The sequence below is a fragment of the Erpetoichthys calabaricus genome, chromosome 13 (genome assembly GCF_900747795.2).
Source record: "Erpetoichthys calabaricus chromosome 13, fErpCal1.3, whole genome shotgun sequence".
Lineage (NCBI taxonomy): Eukaryota > Metazoa > Chordata > Cladistia > Polypteriformes > Polypteridae > Erpetoichthys > Erpetoichthys calabaricus.
The window spans coordinates 84,621,457-84,644,266 of NC_041406.2; the positions used below are offsets into that span (position 1 = coordinate 84,621,457).

Genomic DNA, 22,810 nt, shown 5'->3' on the forward strand with positions numbered 1-22,810 from the left:
GAGGTGAATATTCTCTTGTGGGATGCCCCCACAATTCCGATCTCATTATATCTGACACAAGGGGCATCTCTGGCCCATATCCACCTATCTGTATTACCCCTCGGGCTTTCTGTTTTGGAATAATTACATTTTGCTTTAACTTACAGTACGTACAGCTAGAAAGGAGACTTAAATGAGGAAAACTTCAGGTTGTAGTCGGACGTGCAAGCAAGAATTTTATATTCTTTTATATTTAATATACTGCCAATGTACAATACGCAAAAACAAAAAATGTAGAAAAGTATTAGCATGTTTGATTTTTCAGTATACTTCTATTTGCTCACTGATTTCCCTGTTTCTGTTGTCTCATTTTTTTTGTTATTAAGTTGTGATGCACATAAGCAACTGAATTTCCCATTTTGGGATAATAGCATTAATCTTGACCTTGGCCATGAATGTTTGCAATGCCTTTCTATTTATAAGCAGGTTGAAGACCACGGACATCACCAGCTGTGAAAAGGAACAGGACTGACATTTTGGGCTTCTGATTTTATATTTTCGCTGTGCCACCTAAATGAAGAAAGCTAAGCTTCCCAGGGTGGCATTAACCAACTCGGGTTTATAGTCAGAAACACACTACCATGATACCAGAATGTAAAATATAATGAAATTGAATAAAAAGGGTTTACTAAATCAAAGATTGAATGAATAATTTCATCCGTAATGACAAATTACTTATTATAGCATAACAAGGTAACATTTTCAAACCTGCTTAAAGGGACACTTCAAGCAAAAATGACATTTTTTATATTACTCACCCCGTGGACTTTTGTAGTGATGGATGAGAAAAATGTTTAATCTCATGTTTTCGTGAAGAAAGGAGAGAAAAACGTTGCAAGATGTAGCAAGAACTCATCAAAAGAATCCTAAAATCGGCCTGTTGTGCTGGTGCTTAACTTTCCTACTCTACTTGCTGTTTTTATCGTATATAAAGAAGTATTTTAGATGGGAGTTTCTATTCGTGTTTTGTCTTTTTGAACTGGGGGCTGTAATAATTTTGAGGTGCATATACTATGTGTCACACACGTGCGACTAGGAAGACGTTATATGGACCAAGCAAAGGTAATTCCACGCCAGGCCAGGGGGTGGCGGGGTGCACTAAACCTTCTCCTGTTATCTGTACAGAACAGCTGCAGGAAAACCTGTCTGATTTAAAACAGATGACGTCACTTCCGGTTCCAGCACCTAGAAGATGATCACGTCCGGCACCTGCTCTGACTAATGAAGAACATCACTTCCGGTTCCCTTACATCACTTCCTGTCCTATCCCTTAAAACCGCCATCTTGACAAACCATCGTCAGTTCTGTTTTGGACTCGGTATAGAGAACATCTCTGTATTCAACAAAGAATCTTTTGCAGCCAGGAATAATATATACGGGTGGCTGCCCCAAACCTTTTTAAGTGTGTCGAGTCTATTCCTTTTACATATGTTAACACTATTTATTTAAACAAGTCACATTCTGTTGTAATTTTTTGCTCTTAAATAAAGAAAAAAGTGGCCGGAACAAGATGATGATGTGAAAAACGTCAATGGAAATTGAACGTCACTCGTGTCTGTTAATAATCCACGTGTCTACTATCCAGCTGTATGCTCAAAATGTGCAAAACGCATGATTTTTTTTTTTTTTCTAAAATGTTTTAAATACTTCCGGAATACTCAGTGCACACATCCTAAACAATAAAATAAACTCTAATGGGTGTGAAATTTTGCCCTCTGGACTATTTAATGAGGAGGAGAGGCAGGTTTTCATTTCAAAAATTCATTCCCATGAGGCTTTAGTTTACTGGTCAGTACATTTTTATCAGCCACCACTACAAAGTACATAGAATGAGTAACGTATAAAATAATATTTTGGGGTTGAGTATTCCTTGACGTCAGTTTAGAGTTGCAGTTGTACTGCATAAGCAGAGAAGGGACCAGAAATAAAATAAAGTCTGAAGTCAGGAAAAATACGTCAAAAATCGACGAGTTAAGGAAATCTGTTACCAAAAACCAAAGTCAAAAGAGGATCGCTAAAGATTCAAAGACAAGTATCCCTATAATTGTATACATAAAAGGTTTTTGGTTATCCATAATCATGGAGAGAAAACTAAACGTCATGCCAGTATCAAAAGCATTGCGATGATGACATCAGAAGCCGCGACTTTCACAAAACTACAACAACAAATACATCAGTGAGCTGCGTCTAAGTAACTGGAGTCCCAGAATGGTGGTGGCCATCACACTAACAGTTAAAAATAAAAAGAAACAAAGGAAATTGCTTTGTGACGTCACCGGTAAATCTAATAATGATCCAATTCATAATCTATGAGGTAGCAGTAATCGAAATACATTAATAGAGAGCTTTGAAAAAATCGTAACCGAGTTGTAACTTCATTCTCTTTCCATTGTACATCTTCTGTCATTACTTGTTGCCATTCGTCGATATGTCGTCGATTGGTACGGATAGCCGTTCCTTGTTCTGCATTCCCTTATGTAAAATAATCCACTATCTGTAATGTTAAATTGTTATATTTATTGTCTAAACATTGCATTCTGGCCCTGGAAAATGTAATTCCATACTAATATATAATGTACCAAGGTTAGTGTATAGATGGTATGACAATAAAGCCCACTTCACTTCACTTGACTTATAATTAATGAAGTTAGCTTTCTTTACTGTTAGTAATTCTGGTATGTATTTGAGGGGGCTTGTTGTTTGTTATAATATTTATTTATTTACTAAGGCAGGTAATAGAATACACTTCAAAATATTTGATATCTGTTGCCTGACGTCTACCTTTATGCATGCATCTGAACCTCTCTTGCCCCACACTTCCTCTGTTGAGTGCATTAACATTAAGTCTGCTTCTCTGACTCTGTTACTTCGTGGCACCATGCTTGCTTTAATAGTGAATGGAGGAAGGAGATAAAGAACTGTACAGGATAGCAGTGGTCTTGTATAGTACTGTACGTCTTTCACGGTCACAATTCATTAAGTTTGTCCTGGACAGTTTATAACTGCATGCCCGTAATACTGTGAGCCGACTCCACCGCTCTCTGCAATGCCCTGCGTCCCTGGGCTGAGCAGGTGCTCTACAAGGATGTTATCGAAAAAAGTGAAAGCTGACATATATGTGAACATACAGTGGTTGGTTTACCTCACACATCTGAAGAAATAAAGCAGATGATGAGTTTTCATAATGAGACCTGGGGGTGTAATTTCATACCACTGTATAATATACAGTATCAAGGCAAGTGCATAGATGGTGTGACAATAAAACCTACTTCACTTGACTTGACTTATCATTAATGAATTTAGACGTTTTCTTTACTGTTAGCAATTCTGATGTGCATTGGGGAGGGGGTGGTCTTGTTGTTTGTTATAGTATTTATTTATTTATTTGCTAAGACAGGTAATAGAATAGATTTAAAAATATTTGATATCTGTTGCCTGACATGTACCGTCATCTCCGTTCCTCGGTATCCTCGTGTATCTGAACCTCTCTTGTTACACACTCCATATCTCGAGCGTTTGTTTCTCAGACTCTGTCATTTTGTGGCACCATGCTTGCTTTAGTAATCAGTGGAGAAAGACAGAAATGACTATGTGGTGGTCTTGAATAGCACTTCTCACCTTCCAAAGTCTGCATCCATTAAGTTTATCCTGGACAGTAGGGAGCTGTGTGCCTGTGAGCCACGACTCTCTGTAATGCCCTGCATCCCTGGACTGAGCCGGTGCTCTACAAGGATGTTATCCAAAAAAGTGACTCATATGTGAACATACAGAAGTTGACTTCCCTCACTCATCTGAGGAAGTAAAGGGGATAATGAGCTTTCATAATGAGACCTGGGAGTCTAATTTCATACCACAGTGTACTGTACCCAGTTAAGTGTAAAGATAGTACGACTTCACTTGACTTGACTTATCATTAATGAAGTGAGTTCTCTTTACGGTTAGTAATTCTGGTGTGCATCTGAGGGGGCTTCTTGATTTTCGTTATAATACTTAATTATTCATTTACTACCTGTGTTAGCCCATGTTGTTCAAAGCACAGGATCCTAGAAACTATTGAAATAGTCAGAAAAAAATTGAAATGTAGAGATATCAGGTAATTGAAAGGAACTACTCTGGGCGTCTCTCTCCTAGGAGGTTTTGTTTTGCTGACGTGCTCACATCGCTTGTGCATTAGTGGCTAAATGAGTGACTTTCTTTGGAGGTTTTGTTTTGCCGACGTGCTCCCCTCCATTCTGTATTAATGGCTATGTGAGTGACTCTTTCTTCGGAGGTTTCATTTTGCCAATGAGCTCGCACCATTTCTGTATTAACGCCTAAGCGAGTGACTTTTTTTGGAGGTTTCGTTTTGCCAACGTGCTCGCCTCACTTGCGTATCCATAGGGGTGCAGCCTTTACCCTGACTCCACCTCTCACTTCTGGGCCGGACAGAAACACAGGTTTCGTTTTGCAGATGTGCTCCACTCCCTTCTGTATTAATGGCTACGTGAGTGACTCTTTCTTCGGAGGTTTCGTTTTGCCGATGTGCTCGCATCACTTGTGCTTTAGTGGCTAAGCGAGTGACTCTTTCTTCAAAGGTTTCTTTTTGCCAATGTTCTCACCCCATTGCTGTATTAGCAGCTAAACGAGTTACTTTCTTTGGAGGTTTCATTTTGCCGACGTGCTCCCCTCACTTCTGTATTAGCGGCTGCGCGAGTGACTCTTTCTTCGAAGATTTCGTTTTGCCAACTTGCTCACATCGCTTGTGCATTAGCAGCTAAGCGACTTTGTCTTTCTTCAGAGGTTTCATTTTGCCAGTGTTCTCACCCCATTTCTGTATTAGTGGCTGCGCAGGTGACTTTCTTTGGAGGTTTCGTTTTGCCGATGTGTTCGCCTCTCTTGCGTATCCATGGAGGTGCAGCCCTTACCCCAACTCCACCTCTCACTTCTGGGCCGGACAGACACACACACTTCCACGTGTAGACGTTTATATACAAGATTAAGACAGGTAATAGAAAATGCTTAAAAAATATTTCATATCTCTACCTTCATCGCCTTAACTCAGTATCCCCATGTATCTGAACCTCTCTTGCCTGGCCCTCCCTCTGTCAAGTGCATTCCCATAAATCCTGTGTGTGGGACTGGACACACACACACACACACACACACACACACACACACACACACACACACACACACACACACCTTAGTGTTTTATTATATACAGTACCAGGTGAAATGCTGTAAAAAAATCTATTTCATACACACACCGGGGACAAATAAAGCATTACAATTACATTTATATTTATTTGCTTAGCAGACAGCAAAGTGATCTAAAACAATTATCGAAAATATCACTCTTTGGGACTGTATACATGCTGTATACATAAGAAATCATTTTTTAAAAATCCTAATAAATGCAGAAGTCATTTTTCATCTAATATAACATCGTCATAATATAACATAGCATACCCCACTCAAACTTACCTAATTAAACATTAAAAAAATCAAAGTTAATACCCACGCCTGCAATGTATTCCACTGTCGTCTTGTTTGTAACCCATGATGGGGTACACTGTGGTTTATAAACTGAAGATCGCTGTAATTCAATCAGTGGGTTTGATAAATGGACAGACGGATGATTCATATTTTAGACGCACAAATTCCACATTTATTTATTGCTCACAAGATTCTCAGGAGCCCAGGAATTGATCAGACTTCAGACAGCCACCAGGGAATAAGGACTCAAGGTAAGGTGGTGCGATTCATTGGAGATCCAGAGGGAGACTTTATCCTCAGTAGAGAAGATAAATTAATTGGTTTGAATTTCTATAACTGCCGCAGACCTTCATACAGGCCTAATTATTTTAATTCTCTTTCTGCTCCAACTGAACTGGAAGTATGTCAAAGGTGTTTCACGCCGGTGTTTACTCGTGACAATGGTTTACAAGCAGAAACTTGTCATTGACTTAATGATTTATGTGTCTAAAATTTTCTATTAGTTGAAAAGTACGAGTGACGCGGGATGGAAAAAGTACCTGAAAAAACATGGGCGATAAATTGTTATCATTTAATGACTATAAAATAATAATAATAAGAAAAAAGTATGGCAAATCAGCACACTCCTCTAATTAGCGATCACGTCTGGAAATGAATTTCTATGGAAATCGGGGAACACGGCTGCATAGGAGAACAAAAATCATAATAAATTAAGCAAACAAAAACCTACCTGCACAACAGGATGTCCTCCAGCAGACGCCTTTACCGCTCCTCTGCTTCCTTCCGTCTCATAATGAGCCCGGTGATGAGATTTGGGCTGCACTTCAATTTGCAGTTCATAAGGTCCTGAGCAAGATGGCAGCTGCCAGTCAAGTGCAGGCAAAGAGGGGCTGTAATGGAAGGGAGTGTCCATTAAAAAATCATGAGCAATAGATTTACGCACACCACAAGCGGCACGCCGACATTACTTTTGGGACCAGAAGTAGCAGTTCATCCTTCACCATCTAACATTTGCGATACCATCAATAATGATCATACTGTGACATAAGTAATTTAAAAGCCCTTGATATGGGCTCTGGCTAGGTTATGAAGATTAATGGATAAGGTAAGGTGTACAGTGGGGATTAAACAGCTTCCTTTGCTTGACATGTTTATCTATAGTCTTTCATAATTTGAGCTGCGCTTGCAAAAACAACTGCCAAAACCAAAGACAAGAAAGCCTTGCACTGCATCGCACTGTCAATCAGTACATTCGTGGACAGCTGTCTCCACTCACCATCATGGATAAAGACTAGGAAATAAAACGGGTTAAGTGCAAGCACTCGACATCTTAAGAGTGTATCTTATAAAAGAAAATGAAAAAATAGATAGATATGAAAGGAGATATATAAAAGATGGACAGATTTAGAGGCAAAAATATTACTATTGTGTATTTGGTTATCTAAGATGACTTCCAAGGTCCGGATATGTCAGAGCTGTTTAAAGATGTCCCTGACAGCTGGAGAAGAGGGCAGGTCAAGGGACTGTTTAGGGTCACACAGTGAGGCAGGGGTGACAACTGGACCAGCAACACTGTGGGTTACAATCCAGTGTCTCAAATGGACTGACAGACAGATAGGCACTATTTTATTTATCCTTAATGGGAAAGTAAAACTTTACAGAAGCTGAAGAAAAATATAAATATTACAAAAAAATTACAACCACCCCCCAAAACTTATGGGTTGGCAAATGGGAGAACTGGTCCCACTTGATAACAGGCATGTAGGTGGCATTAAGATGTGATCAGATCTGTACTCTATTAGGATAGATAGATAGATAGATAGATAGATAGATAGATAGATAGATAGATAGATAGATAGATAGATAGATAGATAGATAGATAGATAGATAGATAGATATTAATTTTAGGATAGATAGATAGATAGATAGATAGATAGATAGATAGATAGATAGATAGATAGATAGATAGATAGATAGATAGATAGATAGATAGATAGATAGATAGATAGATATTAATTTTAGGATAGATAGATAGATAGATAGATAGATAGATAGATAGATAGATAGATAGATAGATAGATAGACTTTATAATGTTAAATCACGGGGCAATATTCTAGTACTGTCTAGTAAATGAAATAACATCATGTAAAAAAAATTAATATTCCTAGGCTTTCCACCAATTAATGGTAATTCTAAGGTACCACATGTAACTAGGGGCGGTGATATTTAAATGCCACAGCACAACTTTGCTTAAAATATCAAAACAAGGGAAACGTACCGTGTTGTTTCATACATGTGATCATGTATGTGTGTTGAGAACATTATCTCATACAATTAGATGAAGAGATGGCTGCTCTGCTCCATGACACCAGACTGACAATATCACACTAGTGTAAAGTTGGGATATGGAGCAAATATCACAAGTAGACAAGTGACTCAAGATACTCACTAATAAATAATCAAATCTTTACCAAAGTGATGTGTGGCCTAGCAAAACCAAAGCACTACACAGTGAGCATAAATTCCAGTGGCGTGCAATAAAGAAAGCCATTGCCATTTTTCACCAGACTGTTTTTCTCCATTTCGATGTCAAGTTCATTTCCTTGGCTGGATTATCTTTATTACACACTTTATTTCCTGCAGGAAAATGTGCCATTGGAAAGAAAGTTGCTGTGTAAATATGAAATAGTAGGGTAAAAGAAGCTATAGAAAAGAATAAAAGCAATCACGTCAAAAGGAAGTGAGGTCGTGTGCTTTGTGAAATTTAGATCAACTTTCAAGGAAAAAAAAAAGAACCAAAAGCAAAACGCGTGTAGTGTGCAGCAAATAAAATCAAAACTCATTACGTCTCTGTGATTTACACTAGAAAAGGTTAAGCAGATATACGGTGGATTCAGAAAGTCTTCAGAGCCTTTCGTGTTTTGCGCAGTTTATTGTGCTGTAGATTTAATTTTAAATGGAGAAATGTGACATTTTTGTCCATCAAGCTCCACTCAATATTCTTTAATGACAAAGTGAAAGCACATTTTGGGAAAAGTTTGATCAGAATACTTTTTGAATTCACTGTATATCTTCATAACCTTTCACATACACACACACACACACACACACACACACATATATATATATATGTATATATATATATATATATATATACAGTATACAGTATATATATATACTATACTATATATATACTATACTATATATATACAGTATATATATATATATATATATATATATATATATATATATATATATATATATATATATATATATATATATATATATATATAAAATAAAATGGCAAGTGTCTGTGAATCTGTGTGTCTGTCCAGTTGCAAATGTTTTTGTCATTCCAACAGATGGTGCATTACAAATACTTGTAGTAATAAACTCTACTGCACTTTTCATTCCAATAAATGGCATATCTCAAATATTTGCAGTAATAAAATGCATTACTACAAATGTTTCTCATATGTAATCTGTTGGAATGACAAATGCAATACTTATGTCTCTGTTATGTGACATTTGGTACAGGAGCTGTAAAAGTAGTGTTAATGCTTGTGATGCACCATTTGTTGGAATGACAAATGCAATGCACATGTGTCTGTTAAATGCCATTTGGTGTGGGATTCGTAAAAGCAGAGTTAATATTTTTGAGGCAGCATCTGTCGAAATGGAAAATGCAATGCAATAGTCATGTCTCAAATATGAGGGAAACAAAGGATTTTTTTTTTTTGAAAATTATCCTAAATACCTAAACTGGGGTGATTTATGTGGAATGTATAAGTTCCGATAGATAGATAGATAGATAGATAGATAGATAGATAGATAGATAGATAGATAGATAGATAGATAGATAGATAGATAGATAGATAGATAGATAGATAGATAGATATACAGGGCTATTCAACATGAAAGAGCAGATTACAAAAATGTATTTCAAACAAACTGTATAAGACAGAAACACATTCCGCACATCACTGGATAGAGGAAAGTTCAAAGTTAAAAAGTCCGCCTAAAAGTACCAATGAATGCCAACAAGCGCTGTTTCTCATTTATAGTAAAATGGTGACAACACCACAAGAGAAATCTTTCTACGTGCTGTAATTTGCGAAGTGTGAGTCCATTGGATTAAATTAAAAAATATAAATAAATACATAAATATCGCTTATTTATTTGACTTGTGATCATGGCAACCTATAAAGACACTGACTGCCAACTGTTGAATAATTTTTTTGTTTATTTCTTTCCATCATTATATACCCTATATATACCATATATACATAAGGCATATCCTTGTGCTACCCCAAATATTCTTTCTGTTTTTCGTTTTCCCACTACAAAATGAGATGGGCTGGTCGGAGGAAAGCACTACCACCCCAGTACACCAGATGGCACAACTGCTAAATCTGTTATGTCTTCTATCACCCACAGCTCAGAGGAGCCACTCATATGAGGGCCCCTTCCAGTCCAGGAGCTATAAAAGCAAGGCACCCCCAGAAGGTATTGTCTCCTTCAGAAAATGAGTGGCCCGTGTTACGGAGCTCTGACCCTGTGACCGGACCTAAGATTTATTTTGTTATTACATCATGCTATTGGGTGCCTGTCACTTTCAATTCTTTTACTTTCCGAGTAAACGGAACCCCAACATTTCTTTTGAGTCCCTTCCTTTCCTCGACTGGTGGCAATATACATATACAATACATATATACACATATACATATACATTTATATATATATATATATATATATATATATATATATATATATATATATATATATATATATACAGTATATATATCTTATAGATAAACATCTACATGTGGAAGTGTGTGTGTCTGTCCGGCCCGGACATGAGTGGTGGAGTCGGGGTAAGGGCTCCACTTCCGAGGATACGCAAGTGAGGTGAGCATGTCGGCAAAACGAAACATCCAAACAGAGAGTCACTCGCTTATCAGCTATTACAGAAGGAAGGCGAGCACATCAGCAAAATGGTATCCCTTTTACTGTTCCTTCTGCTGCTAATAAACCTCCTAGGAGAGACACCCGGAGTAGTTCCTTTCAATTACTTGACATCTCTACATTTCAAATTTTTTTCTGACGATTTCAATAGTTTCTAGGACCCCAGGATTTTTACAGCATGGGCTTACACAGCTAGTATATATATGTATAGAAATATGGAAATATATAAGAGGTGAACTTGACATTGAAAATCCCTCTTCACACAGAGTGCCACAGACTCACTGAACAAGTCTTCACGCAGTGTGGCTGACAGGGGTATTTTAGGAATCTTCATAACTGATGTGATGTTGTAGATATTAGCCGATGTTCTGCTGAAGGTTCAGAACGTAAAGTTTTTAAACAGAACCAGAACAAAAAAAAGTTGACAAAACAAAGCTAACGTCATAATCAGGAGGTAACAAAATTTTGTCGTCAGAATGTTCCCCTCTTATGTTATTTAATAGTTCTTATGCTATGGAGTTGTATATATAATTTTTTTTTTACTTTCCTTGAACAGTAAACAATTCATGTAAACTTGAAATATGAAAGATTTACTTTAGCTGTGTGTAACGTGTTGTGCCATATAATTATGTGTTAAAATGTTTGTCTGCTCCTTTTGATTACATAAAACAAAGTAAAGAGAGATGAAAGTTATAAGGTGCTGGCCCTACAATTAGCTGGTCGTTAGCCGGAGCCAAAGTGCCACTGCCACCAGCGCCACACACTTTAATCACCGGTGCCCTGCGCTGTGCCAGGTCATTTGTTAACTCGAGTTTTGACAAAGGCTACTGGGCGCATATTCTAAAAAACAACAACCCTTGAGATCTGCAATAAACGTAACGTCGCTCGCCCTGGACTCTGAAATTAAACTAGCAGGGATTTGTAAACAGTAATTAGAGGCCACCACTAATAAGATAAAGAGTCACGACAAGCAGCACTAAATAAACCAGTTTGCCACTAAATTTAGTGTTCATTTCTGTTGTTTATCTTGATGCAGAACTAAAGGACAACTAGGAAGCGTAGACAGAGCAGCGAAGTGAGAACAGAAAGAAATGCAGGAGATCACGGAGGATGAAAACAATCCAGCTGATACAAGCCGAACAGATGGAGATTTGAACAATCGTTTTTGTTTTTTCCTTGTACTTAACAAAAATGCTTGGCCAACAAAGTAGTTAGCAGCTTTCTGTCATTTTCTGCAACTGTAAACCTGAAAATCGCAAATCAATCCAACTATTTTCTAAGAAGATTAACCAGTTCAGGCTCATCATGAACCAAAGCCGTCTGCCGTCAGAGCTCTTCCCAACCAGCAGAGGGCGCAAGGCAGGAACAAACCCTGGACAGGGAGTCCAGTGCTTCACAGGATGAACACACACACACACACCACGGCCAGTTTAGCATCGCCAGTTCACCTAACCTGCATGTCTTTGGACAGTGGGAGGAAACTGGAGCCTCTCCATATGCAGATATGGAGAGAACATGCAAACTCCACCCAGGGAGGACCTGGGATGAGAACCCTACCTACCATGCAGCCCACTGAACTCATTTACAAATTTCAAATCTACAATAAACCGTGTGATTCTGGCTTATGGCTGTAAGATGCGGAATGCATGTACAGCATGTGGGTATTTAATGTAGTCAGGGCGTGAAGAGATTTATGATCTGTCTAATTTACACAGATTACTTACTGGACAGTACATACAGAACGTACTTTGAGGGCATCACGACCACACAGTTACCTTATTGTTAAAATTACAGCTGTAAAAATCCATCCCACCACACACTTCTCAGGAATGAGACATTGTACAAAGAAGGCTTAGTTTGCACAGCATAGTACTGTAGCTGCCACATGAGTCATCCCAAAAGTTGTGCAGGAGGCAGATTGTTATCATTTGGAAAAAAAAACGCGAAAATAGACGTCAGTAGCTTTTCCAAATTTCCTTTAACCCAAAGAGGTAGACTTTCAGCTGCCTTCTGTACTTGTAAGGTCTCCTCTATCTTTCACTTTTTTTTTTCAAACTTGGCAAAATTAAATAAATAAAAACCTAAAAGCACAGGAGGTCAAATGGTAGAATGAAGACACTGTAAATCTTTTTTTATGAAAACCTTAATTATTAACTAATAAACACCTTGACATTGTTCAGTAGTACAGGGGCTCGGTATCTGCTTCTGAATTTATGACCTAATGGGGAAAACAAAAGACTCCTCCATAAAGAATAAGGAACAGGGTATGGTGTTCTCTCTGTCAGCACTACAGCATCCATGAATGGTAGGGGGCCTACACTGATGAGCCAAGACCACTAGGATAAAATGCTGCTGCTCTTTCAAGTGTGCCACCAAAACAGCTCCAACCAGCCAAAGCAGGGACTCTAACAAGACCTGTGAAGGTGTCTGGTGAGGCACATTAGCAGCAGATCCTCTACCTCCTATAAGTTGTGAGGTAGAGTCGCCATAGATTGGACAGCTGGTTGACTAAATTGAGAATTTGGAGGCCAATCCAACACCTTGACCTCTCCATCATGTTCCTCAAACCATCGCCAACAGTTTGCACAGTGTGGTAGGGCCCATCATCCTGCTGAAAGATGCCACTTCCCTCAGGTAATACCACTGCCAATAAGGGAAGTACATGGTCTGCAACAACCTTTAGATAGCTGGTACTTTTCCACGTAACATTTACATGAATGCCAGGCCCCAAGGTTTCCCAGCAGAACACTGCTCATAGCATCATACTCTCTCCACCATCTTGTCTTCTTCCCACAGTGCATCCTGATGCCATTTCAGCCTCAGGCTAACAGCACACATGTACTCAGTGTCCACATGATGCAACACAAAACAGCATTCTTCGGACCAGGCGACCTTCTTCCTCAGGTTAATGTCACACATGTACCCAGCTGTTCTTATGATGCAACGGAAAATGGGATTTTTTTGACCAGGTGACCTTCTCCCATTAATCCAAGGTCCAGTTCCATTGCTCAGGTGCTCATTGTAGGCAATGAGTCTCTAAATGACCTGCAGCTACGCAATCCTATACGCTTAGAGCACATTACTCCCGTAACAATCATTAAAATTATCTGCAATCTACATTAATTACTCCAATACTGTACATCAAAATGATCTGCAATATACAGTGGTTATTTCCATAATAATCGTTAAAATAATCTGCAATCTACATTAATTACTCCAATAATGTATATCAAAATGATCTGCAATATACAGTGGTTATTTCCATAATAATCGTTAAAATTATCTGCAATTTACATTAGTTAACTCCCATAATAATCATAAAAATTATCTGCAATCTACAGTACTTACTCCTGCAATAATCATAAAAATTATCTATAATCTACTGTAGTTATTCCTATAACAAATATTAAAATTATCCACAATCTATCGTAGTTATTCCCATAACAAACATTAAAATGATTCGTGATCTACGGTATTTAGTGCCGTAACAATCATTAATATTATTTGAAATCTACAGTAGTTACTCCTGTAACAATCATAAGTGACTTACAATCAAAAGTAGTTACTCCCATAACACTCATAAAAATTATCAAAAATCTACCGTAGTTACTCCCGTAACAAACATTAAAATTATCCACTGTATACGGTAGTTATTCCCGTAACAAACATTATAACGATCCGTGATCTTCAGTAGTTAGTCCCATAACAATCATAAAATTATTTGAAATCTACAGTAGTTACTCCTGTAACAATCATAAGTGACTTACAATCAACAGTAGTTACTCCCATAACACTCATAAAAATTATCCAAAATCTACCGTAGTTACTCCCGTAACAAACATTAAAATTATCCACTGTATACGGTAGTTATTCCCGTAACAAACATTATAACGATCCGTGATCTTCAGTAGTTAGTCCCATAACAATCATAAAATTATTTGAAATCTACAGTAGTTACTCCTGTAACAATCATAAGTTACTTGCAATCAACAGTAGGTACTCCCACAGCAATCATAAAAATTATGCACAATCTACTGTAGTTATTCCCATAACAAACATTAAAATTATCCATGATGTATAGTAGTTACCGTCGTAACAATCCCTAAAATTATCCGTGATCTGCAGTAGTTACGACCATAACAGTCATAAAAATGATCTGCAATCTACAGTAGTTATTCCCGTAACAAACATTAAAATGATCTGTGATCTACAGTAGCTACTCACGTAATAATCATTAAAATTATCAGTAATCTACAGTAGTTATTACCATAATAATCATAAAAATGATCCACAATCTACTGTAGTTATTCCCGTATCAAAAACTCAAATTATCCACGATCTACAGTAGTTACTCCCATAACAATCATTAAATTTATCCATGATCTACTAGTTAACTCCCGTAACAATCATTACAATTATCTGCGATCTACAGTAGTTGAACTGTTGGTTCATGCCAGTCTTTTGTTAACCACTCACATCAATGAGTCTTGGCTTCCCAACACCCCGTCAGTCGTTTGTGATTTTCCCATCCTCGGACAGTTGTCAGTAGGTATTCACCATGGCTGACTGTGAGCAACACACAAGCTTTTCTGTTTTGGAAACGCTGCGGTCCAGTGGTCTGCCCATAACGATTTGGCCCTTATCAAAGTTATTGAGATCTTTATACCTGCCCAAATCTCGTGCATTGAACACATTGACTACGAGTACCAAATGTCAGCTTATCGTCAAATATATCCCTGACCTTGGCATGCGTCATTGTTGTTAGATAATTGACGTCATTCACTTGCTATGGGGGTGTTCAGAATGTTTTGGCTCATCAGTGTAAGTTTGTCCTTGTAATTCCAGCTAATTTTACCCATCTACAGTTCACACAGACATGCAAGTTGACACAAACATTATCAGATGTGAAGTCAATTCCTACATACATTCTCAAAATGATTCAGTCCATTTTAAGGTCAGGGGAAGGATGGCTTAGCTATGGAGGAATATTTTGGACAAAATGAAATCAAAAAATAAATACGTAAATAAATTAAAGCACTTTGAAGTGAGTCAATGAATAAAGAAAAAGAGCATGAAATGTGATAAATGCATCAGGAAATATATTTTTTGATGTTTATGTTCAGTATTTATTTAATTTTGTCCATGATATTCCTCCATACGCAGCGTGAGATATGGCTTGAATTTAAAACTTTCACTTTCACTCTTCAAGGCTGAGAGGGCGGGCTCTACTGAGTGCTGTATTTTAATTGGTGAATCGTCAGTACATCGGACTTAAACCTTCAGTCATCCGATGCCTCATTTAGAGCAGACATGTCAGATGCAGACTCCTAATAATGAATTCAGAGTTTATAGAATTAAAGTCACCGCTTCGCACAGGAATTCAGGGTGACTTTTTCTTGCACTCGTAGTCGACGTGCACAGTCACAAGTCCGAGAATGTGCACGAGCCACAGGATTCTCAAGTCAAGTAAAACACGTACAGTACATCCACTGCAGAGCTGGTAGTGGGGCGTACATTGTGAGAAGTGCTGGTACACATACACTGACTGCAAGACGCCTAATGGCAGAATGGGGAAATACCGGTACAGAATACTGGTGAGTACCAGCCCACTTCAAGCACTGCATCATGGGAAAATAAAGACAACTTCCACAGATATCAGGCTGTTTTGAGCTGGAGCATTCAATCATCATTTATATAGTCCCTTTTACAGGACACTACCAAGTTGGTCTAAAAAGTGTGTTGTTGAGAAGATGAGGAAGACTGATGTAGACAATGAGAAAAATTGCAGGGAAACCACAGAAATATGGGAAATGTCCACTAATGTTTGTAACATAATCTGTAATGCCATTTGTTTATTCGTAAAATGTCATCCTCTCAGGAAAAACTCAATGTATTTGCTACTTGATAATCTCGATCACCTTCAAGAGCCCTACACCTGTGACAACCAATCTTTGTATCCGTTTCTCATAGCAGTTTGAATCCTAAACCTTTAGCCATTTCTTCACTTCTTCAATAACCTTGTCATTAATCCCATAGGTTGCATCTTTGAGGGCTTTAAAGAGGTGGAAATCAGAGGTAGTGGAGTGAAGTGTGGATGAGGAGAAACATTTCAGGACACCCTTGTTTTCGGGTTTTTGTGTGTGGTTGTGCGAGTTTTAGTAACGTTTTTGTGAGGTCAAATTCATCTAAAAGCTTCTACAACTTTTTTAAAAGCTTGAAGATAAAGTTAATAGTGACGACCTCTCAACGAAAATCATACCTTCTGCTTCCAAAAAAGCCATGGCCATGAATTCCCCAGCTGAAGAAGTAACCCTCACCAATTTCAATGAAGGAAAAGCATTCACTGTCTTTTATTGTGAGATGATCCAGAAGAAAAAGCTTCCTCCCTCACCCTCTAACGGTAGAATGCATGCAAGCACCCTTCTTTCTTCACTCTTTAGTGATCCACATGTACGTTTTGTGGAACTCGACATTCACACAGTTTTTAATATAGTAAAGCATAGTTTCCTAAACTCTGGGTTGCCACCGTTCAATGGGAAAAGGTTGCATACGGTTTCTGAAGTGTTTCATGATGGGTTGAGTTTAAGCAATCGACATTTCTCTGCTATGTAGCAAGAAAAATAGTTTAATAAACACTGTCCTAAAACATCGATAATGTTCACACTTCCCTTGGACACAAAGAGAGATCAGTTGCAGGTTTTATTTTCATAACCCATCCATCCTCTCAGACGAGTTCTTTGGCATGTTGCAGCGATATGAGTGTGGCTGCTGTTTTTGGCTGGGTGTGCCAAGGTGCTCTGCTTAACCTTGCTGAGAATCCACATATCTTGATACAGAAGGTCACAGAAGGTAAGATACTTTCTCAGACTTGCTCAGCACAAAGTGGAGTTGAAAGTTTGTTGGTGGGCCTATGCTGATGGCATCGAAACAAATGAGGCCACTCATGCATCCACACACACAATCATACGAGAATAATTTAATTGCTAATTAACCTGGCACATATGTCGTGGGGATGTGGAAGGAAAGCCGAATCAATGTTTACAAACCCTATTCCACTCTAAGTTATAACCTAATAGAAATTCTACATGGAAAAATGTGTCCCGTTAAGACCAGCTTCTGGAACTTTCTGGCTAGTATAAAACATCCAAATTCATAACAATCTCAATAATAATAATAATAATAATAATTCTTTACATTTATATAGTGTTTTTCTGACTACTCAAAGTGTTATATATAGTGAGTGAAGAGCCACTTCAACTACCTGGATGATGAGATAGTAGCCATTTTTGTGCCAGTAGGCTGTTAGCTGTTATTTGGTGAAGGGGTGAAAGACACAGCCAATTACAGACAGGGGATGATTAGGAGGCCAGAATGACCAGACTGTGGTGGGAAATTTAGCCGGGACATCGGGATACACCCTACTCTTTACAAAGGATGCCCAGGGATCTTTAGTGACCACAGAGAGTCAGGACCTTGGTTTTACATCTCATCCAAAGGACGGCACCAGTTTTGCAGCACAGTTATTATAGCTTCATGTCTAGCTCTTCAGTCGACATTTAGCACTCTATGTCAGTCATAAAAATATAATATTTATATTAGAGTGTATTAAATGTTAAACATAAAAATCATGCCATAGGTAATCAACTTGAAGAAGTACAGTAATTGCAAGTTACCTGATATATGGCTTTGGCTTTGACCACGTATAGGGATTCTGTGGCACCGACAAAAACTCCCCACAGAAATGCTCTTTCTTGAAGGGCATTCGAGAATTTTGGAATTCTTCAACTCCCAAGTCCAAGGGAGAAGGAATCGTGGTGCCATCATCTCCACCTGGTTCCACTTTTAAGCTCATAGTGGGGCTATGGTCATTGTGCGTCTTCCTAGACTTCATTGGGATGCCATCATTCAAATCAACGTTGCTGTCAGTGGAGAGGGCATTGATGGCTGCCACAATGGCAGAATTGGTGTACTGATTGGTGGTGACAGACCAAGTCTCATCTGTCACACTGACCCTGGGAGAGGTCTGAGGCGAGGGTGTCGGAGAGTGCTGAGGAGAATATGACTGGTGCCTGTGGGAGATGCCGTTGAAACTGTACTTTCTCTTCCCCCCACAAGGCGAAGAAGGACGTGAGTTGCGTGTGGTGAACCAGGTCTCATCCGTGACGCTGGTTCTGGGAGACGTAGACGGAGAGTGTCTTGGAGAGTTCATAAGCGTGCATGCCGGCAGTCCATCTTGTGCAGTGCCCTTAGGTGAAACACAAGGAGACTGCCAAGGTGAATTCTGGGGGGGAGTTGTCATAATTATAGGAGTAGCCCGACTCATAAGAAGAAGCTTCGGAATTGCAGCTTCTAGAAGATAAACTGCTTGCTGGACTGAGGCAGCTGGGATCCCTGTAGTTGTCGGCATTCGGTAACGACAGAGTGACAATCGAGTTTGCTCTCTTAGCACTTGGGATGCTTTCTTCGGTCTCGTCCTCTTGATTGTATTGGCTGTGTAGCCCGATTGGGTATGGGGTTATTTCAATCCTGGGGCTTTCCAAGGCTGGAGCACCATTCGGCCGAATAGGTGGGAGACAGTAGCTCGAGGTTAGGCTGTCCACATGGCCGCCATACATCGCCTGATGACCGGAAGATACAGAAATCACAGGACTGGACTGTATGTTGTTGTAGGGTGTGACCAGACAGGGATTCCCCAGAGGTAAGGAGATGCTGATGTTGGAACTTGTATAGCCGAAGGCTTCTGAAAGAAAAGAAGGAGAGTTAATCAACATCCTGATACCGACAGTGCTGTACTTACACATTTTTGGACTATTATGGAATATTACCTAATAAAAGGAAAACCTCATAAGCATAAATACAATTTGTCTTTATTAGTGTGTAATACTAAAAATGCATCATTGCATTCATTCTGCGGAATCCAATTCATGTTGGACTGGGTGCAAGACTGGAAAAAGCCCTGGACATGGATGCCGATCCTTTGCATGTTTTTGTTAATAATCTATTTAATAAATGGCCCCAGCCATATTAGTAACAAAATGCATGAACACAATTTAATCGGAAGTATTCTACGAATGATTCGTTAATTGCTTATAATGTCAGTAAAGAATCAATGGTAACACTTTAGGTATCCATTACACAGCTACCTGAAAACTTTTGAGGGTATCTTATGGATGTTGGTCTGCTGATCAAAAAAAATACCTTAACATTTTTATGTATTGCTTTATTACGATTGCATATTTTCGTTATTATAAAAATACATATCAAATGTGACAACTATAACTGGAACATCTTTGCTGGTTTAAAATTAGCCCTGCAGCTGGGATACACAAGGTACTGCAAATGGGACCACCGTGCTAAAGAGTCTCATCACGTTATAAAGAACCCATCGCTTTGTAAGCATCGCAGAACAGTGTGGCATGTGAACCGGTTCTTGCCACAACAAAGATGTTTTTGCCTCTTCTTCATATAAAACTTGGACTGATGAAAAGGTTTGTGAAGCCAAAGAACATGGAATTGGGTCGATATTTGAAGTGGATGTTTCCACGAATAACCAATGCCAAGTTTATGGAAGGCATTGTTGTTGGTCCACAAATCAGATACATCATCAATGACAAGTGGTGTTGGAGGAAGTCACATGGAAGGCATTCAAAGATGTTGTTGGCAACTGCAGAGCACCAAACTACAACCAGATGGTTGACAACTACTTCAAGCATACAAAACCGAGAAGTGTGATATGTCGCTAAAGATTAATTTTCTACATTCGCACTTTCCTGCTGACCTTGGTGCAGTCAATGACAAACATGGTATAAGGTGGAAATGATGGGAAAGTGGTACCAGGGCAAGTGGAATCCATCAATGTTGGCCAACTATTGTTGGACCCTGAAACGAGAAGCTTCAGATGTGGACCACTACTCTTAAGCTCCCACTGTCCTTCATACAGTGGGGTCCTCAGATCGGCCCTTTTGTGGTCGCTCACAGCCTCTGGTGGAGCTCCTAGAAGACAACTGAACGTGTCTATCTAGATGAATTAAAAGTTTGTAGCAAGATTTCTGTAGGTGAACCTGATGAAGGATCATCATTGAGCTTCGTGGGGCGAGAGCTGAGGTCCTGTATGTTCACCCAACCCCATCTCCCTCTGCCCTCTGGATGCTTTGGTATCCACACATTCCAGTTTTTCAGGAAGTTAACCTTCATGGATAACAAGAATTGACTATATTTAATGGTTATAAAATATAGCTCACTTATTCCAGTTCATGGTTGTAGGGGCCTATCCTGGCAGCATCAGCCTTAGACTAGGCACCAGTTCATCACACTGCCACTCAAACACACATTATAAAATCACCAGTTCTATCTATCTATCTATCTATCTATCTATCTATCTATCTATCTATCTATCTATCTATCTATCTATCTATCTATCTATCTATCTATCTATCTATCTATCTATCTATCTATCTATCTATCTATCTATCTATCTATCTATCTATCTATCTATCTATCTATCTATCCTTCTTTCTGTGTTCCAGTCAAACACAAGACTTCCACGGCTTTGTTGTTGGCATCTTGGATGTCTTCCATCATGCATGGATGGCCTAATCTGGGGCAGATCAGCAACTGATTAGGATCCCGGACAGCACCACACTCACTCATCTGGCAGGAGACCCCATTTTTGTCAGGTGGGTCTTGCATCTTGGTACACCGACTAATACGATTTTGAGTTCTCCACAATGTATGAGGCAGGTTGCTGCCAGGGGACAGTTCCATCCATCCATCCATCGATTTTCTAAATGCACTTTATCCTGAGCGGGATCGTGTGAAAGCTGGAGCCAATCCCAGTAAGCACTGGGCACAATACAAGAACAATCCCTAGAAAGGATGCCAGTCTACTTCAGTTTCTACTGAGGACCCTATTTATGGCAGGTCATTTGTACTGAAAGGTATAATTGTGGCAGAGAGGGTTAGGGTTAGGATTAGGGTTTAGGGTTAGGTCTTTCCAATATAATTAAAAGAAATTTCAAACTTGTACACCTCTAAATAATAATATGCCTCCAAAAACATGCCATCGTAGCAGCACATGATGTACCCGACAAACTCGTAAAAAAACACAAGTCAAAGCAAACTTCCTTTGATCAAATCACTTGAGCAGGCTGTGGTCCTTTCAAGTGGTTTTGCGATGGATAGAAGTCACGACGCATCGGAACATCTCTTTAGGTTGTAATTTCTTTCTTTTTTTTTTTAACGTGGTAGCAAAATAAGCCCATATTTGGTGGAGACCCTTCCAGACGGAGGAGTTTGAAAAAGGTCAGAACAGCCCACCCTACCAGCTAGAATTTCACTGTCTATGAAGTCATGATCATCAGGTAAACGGCTAAAAATAATCTGGTATGGAGCACATGAGGAGAAACAGATACAAGAAAAGACGTATTTACACAACAGTTTCTCTTGTTTCCCCTTGCACACACTTAGCCTTAAGAGGACATATACTACTGCGTAAGGCAGTAAGCAAGACCTTTCCATCTCTGCTGTATTTAATGTACCAACCTTTGTTACTGGAAGAGTCGGGTTCCTGATTGTATTCAAAGAGAAAATCAAAATCAAACTCCTGGTCTTCAGTAAGAGAGCTCATCTTTCTCTTTGAGCGGGTGATGTCTGGTGCCGTTATGAGTAAATACCCAAAGTCTGGTTCACCGTCACTCCTGTTGTAGCATGGAGTTCCTCCACATGTAAGCTGAGAGGACGCGGGCTGAGCGACGTGACGCGAGTTCAGCGTGCAACTGGATGAAATTGGGTGGCTTAGAACGTGCTTCGAGAACATCTTGCGATGTAATTTTATGTGGGCGGGCGGAACAGCCCACTCTCTCGCTCGCTCGCTCTCTCTCTCTCTCAAGACTCTCACTCATTTCAGTATCTGCCACGATTGAAACTCGAAAAGTTCACATTTCCAGGTGTGCTAATAAAAGCACAAAGGAAGGGGAAAAAAAAAATAGATGTTACATAAATCGGTCGCACGGTAGCCTCCCTCATTTTGACACCAAGTGCTGCAAGAAAAATGGAAGTGAAAGCTTTACCTTCTATATATAAATACTCATTTAGGCAATGCGTGCTCATTTCCTTTTTAATCAAACTGCTGCTTCAAATCTCATGATTGTTCTCCACCAAAAATAAAATCCTCTGTCACGTTCTGAATCATGAGTTTACCTTTATGTTTTTTTTTGTTTGCTATATTTCTGCCTACAACGAACACAAGGCCAGTGCTGAGAAAACAGGCAACAAAACCTAACAGGAAAACAACACCACAGAAACACACAACCGGTTACTGGGTACATCTTT

General features: G+C 39.1%; 1 protein-coding gene across 1 annotated transcript in view; it reads right to left on the reverse strand.

Annotated features, from left to right (window-relative positions):
• nfatc1 (nuclear factor of activated T cells 1) overlaps positions 1-22,310 on the reverse strand; it is a 221,768-nt gene extending 199,458 nt beyond the window's left edge. Inside the window, 4 exon segments of the mRNA XM_051935707.1 lie at positions 6,245-6,404; positions 18,154-18,773; positions 18,775-19,220; positions 22,022-22,310. Of these exon segments, the coding sequence (XP_051791667.1) occupies positions 6,245-6,404; positions 18,154-18,773; positions 18,775-19,220; positions 22,022-22,295 (1,500 nt within the window). The 5' untranslated portion in view covers positions 22,296-22,310.
• Positions 22,311-22,810: the final 500 nt, after the last annotated feature.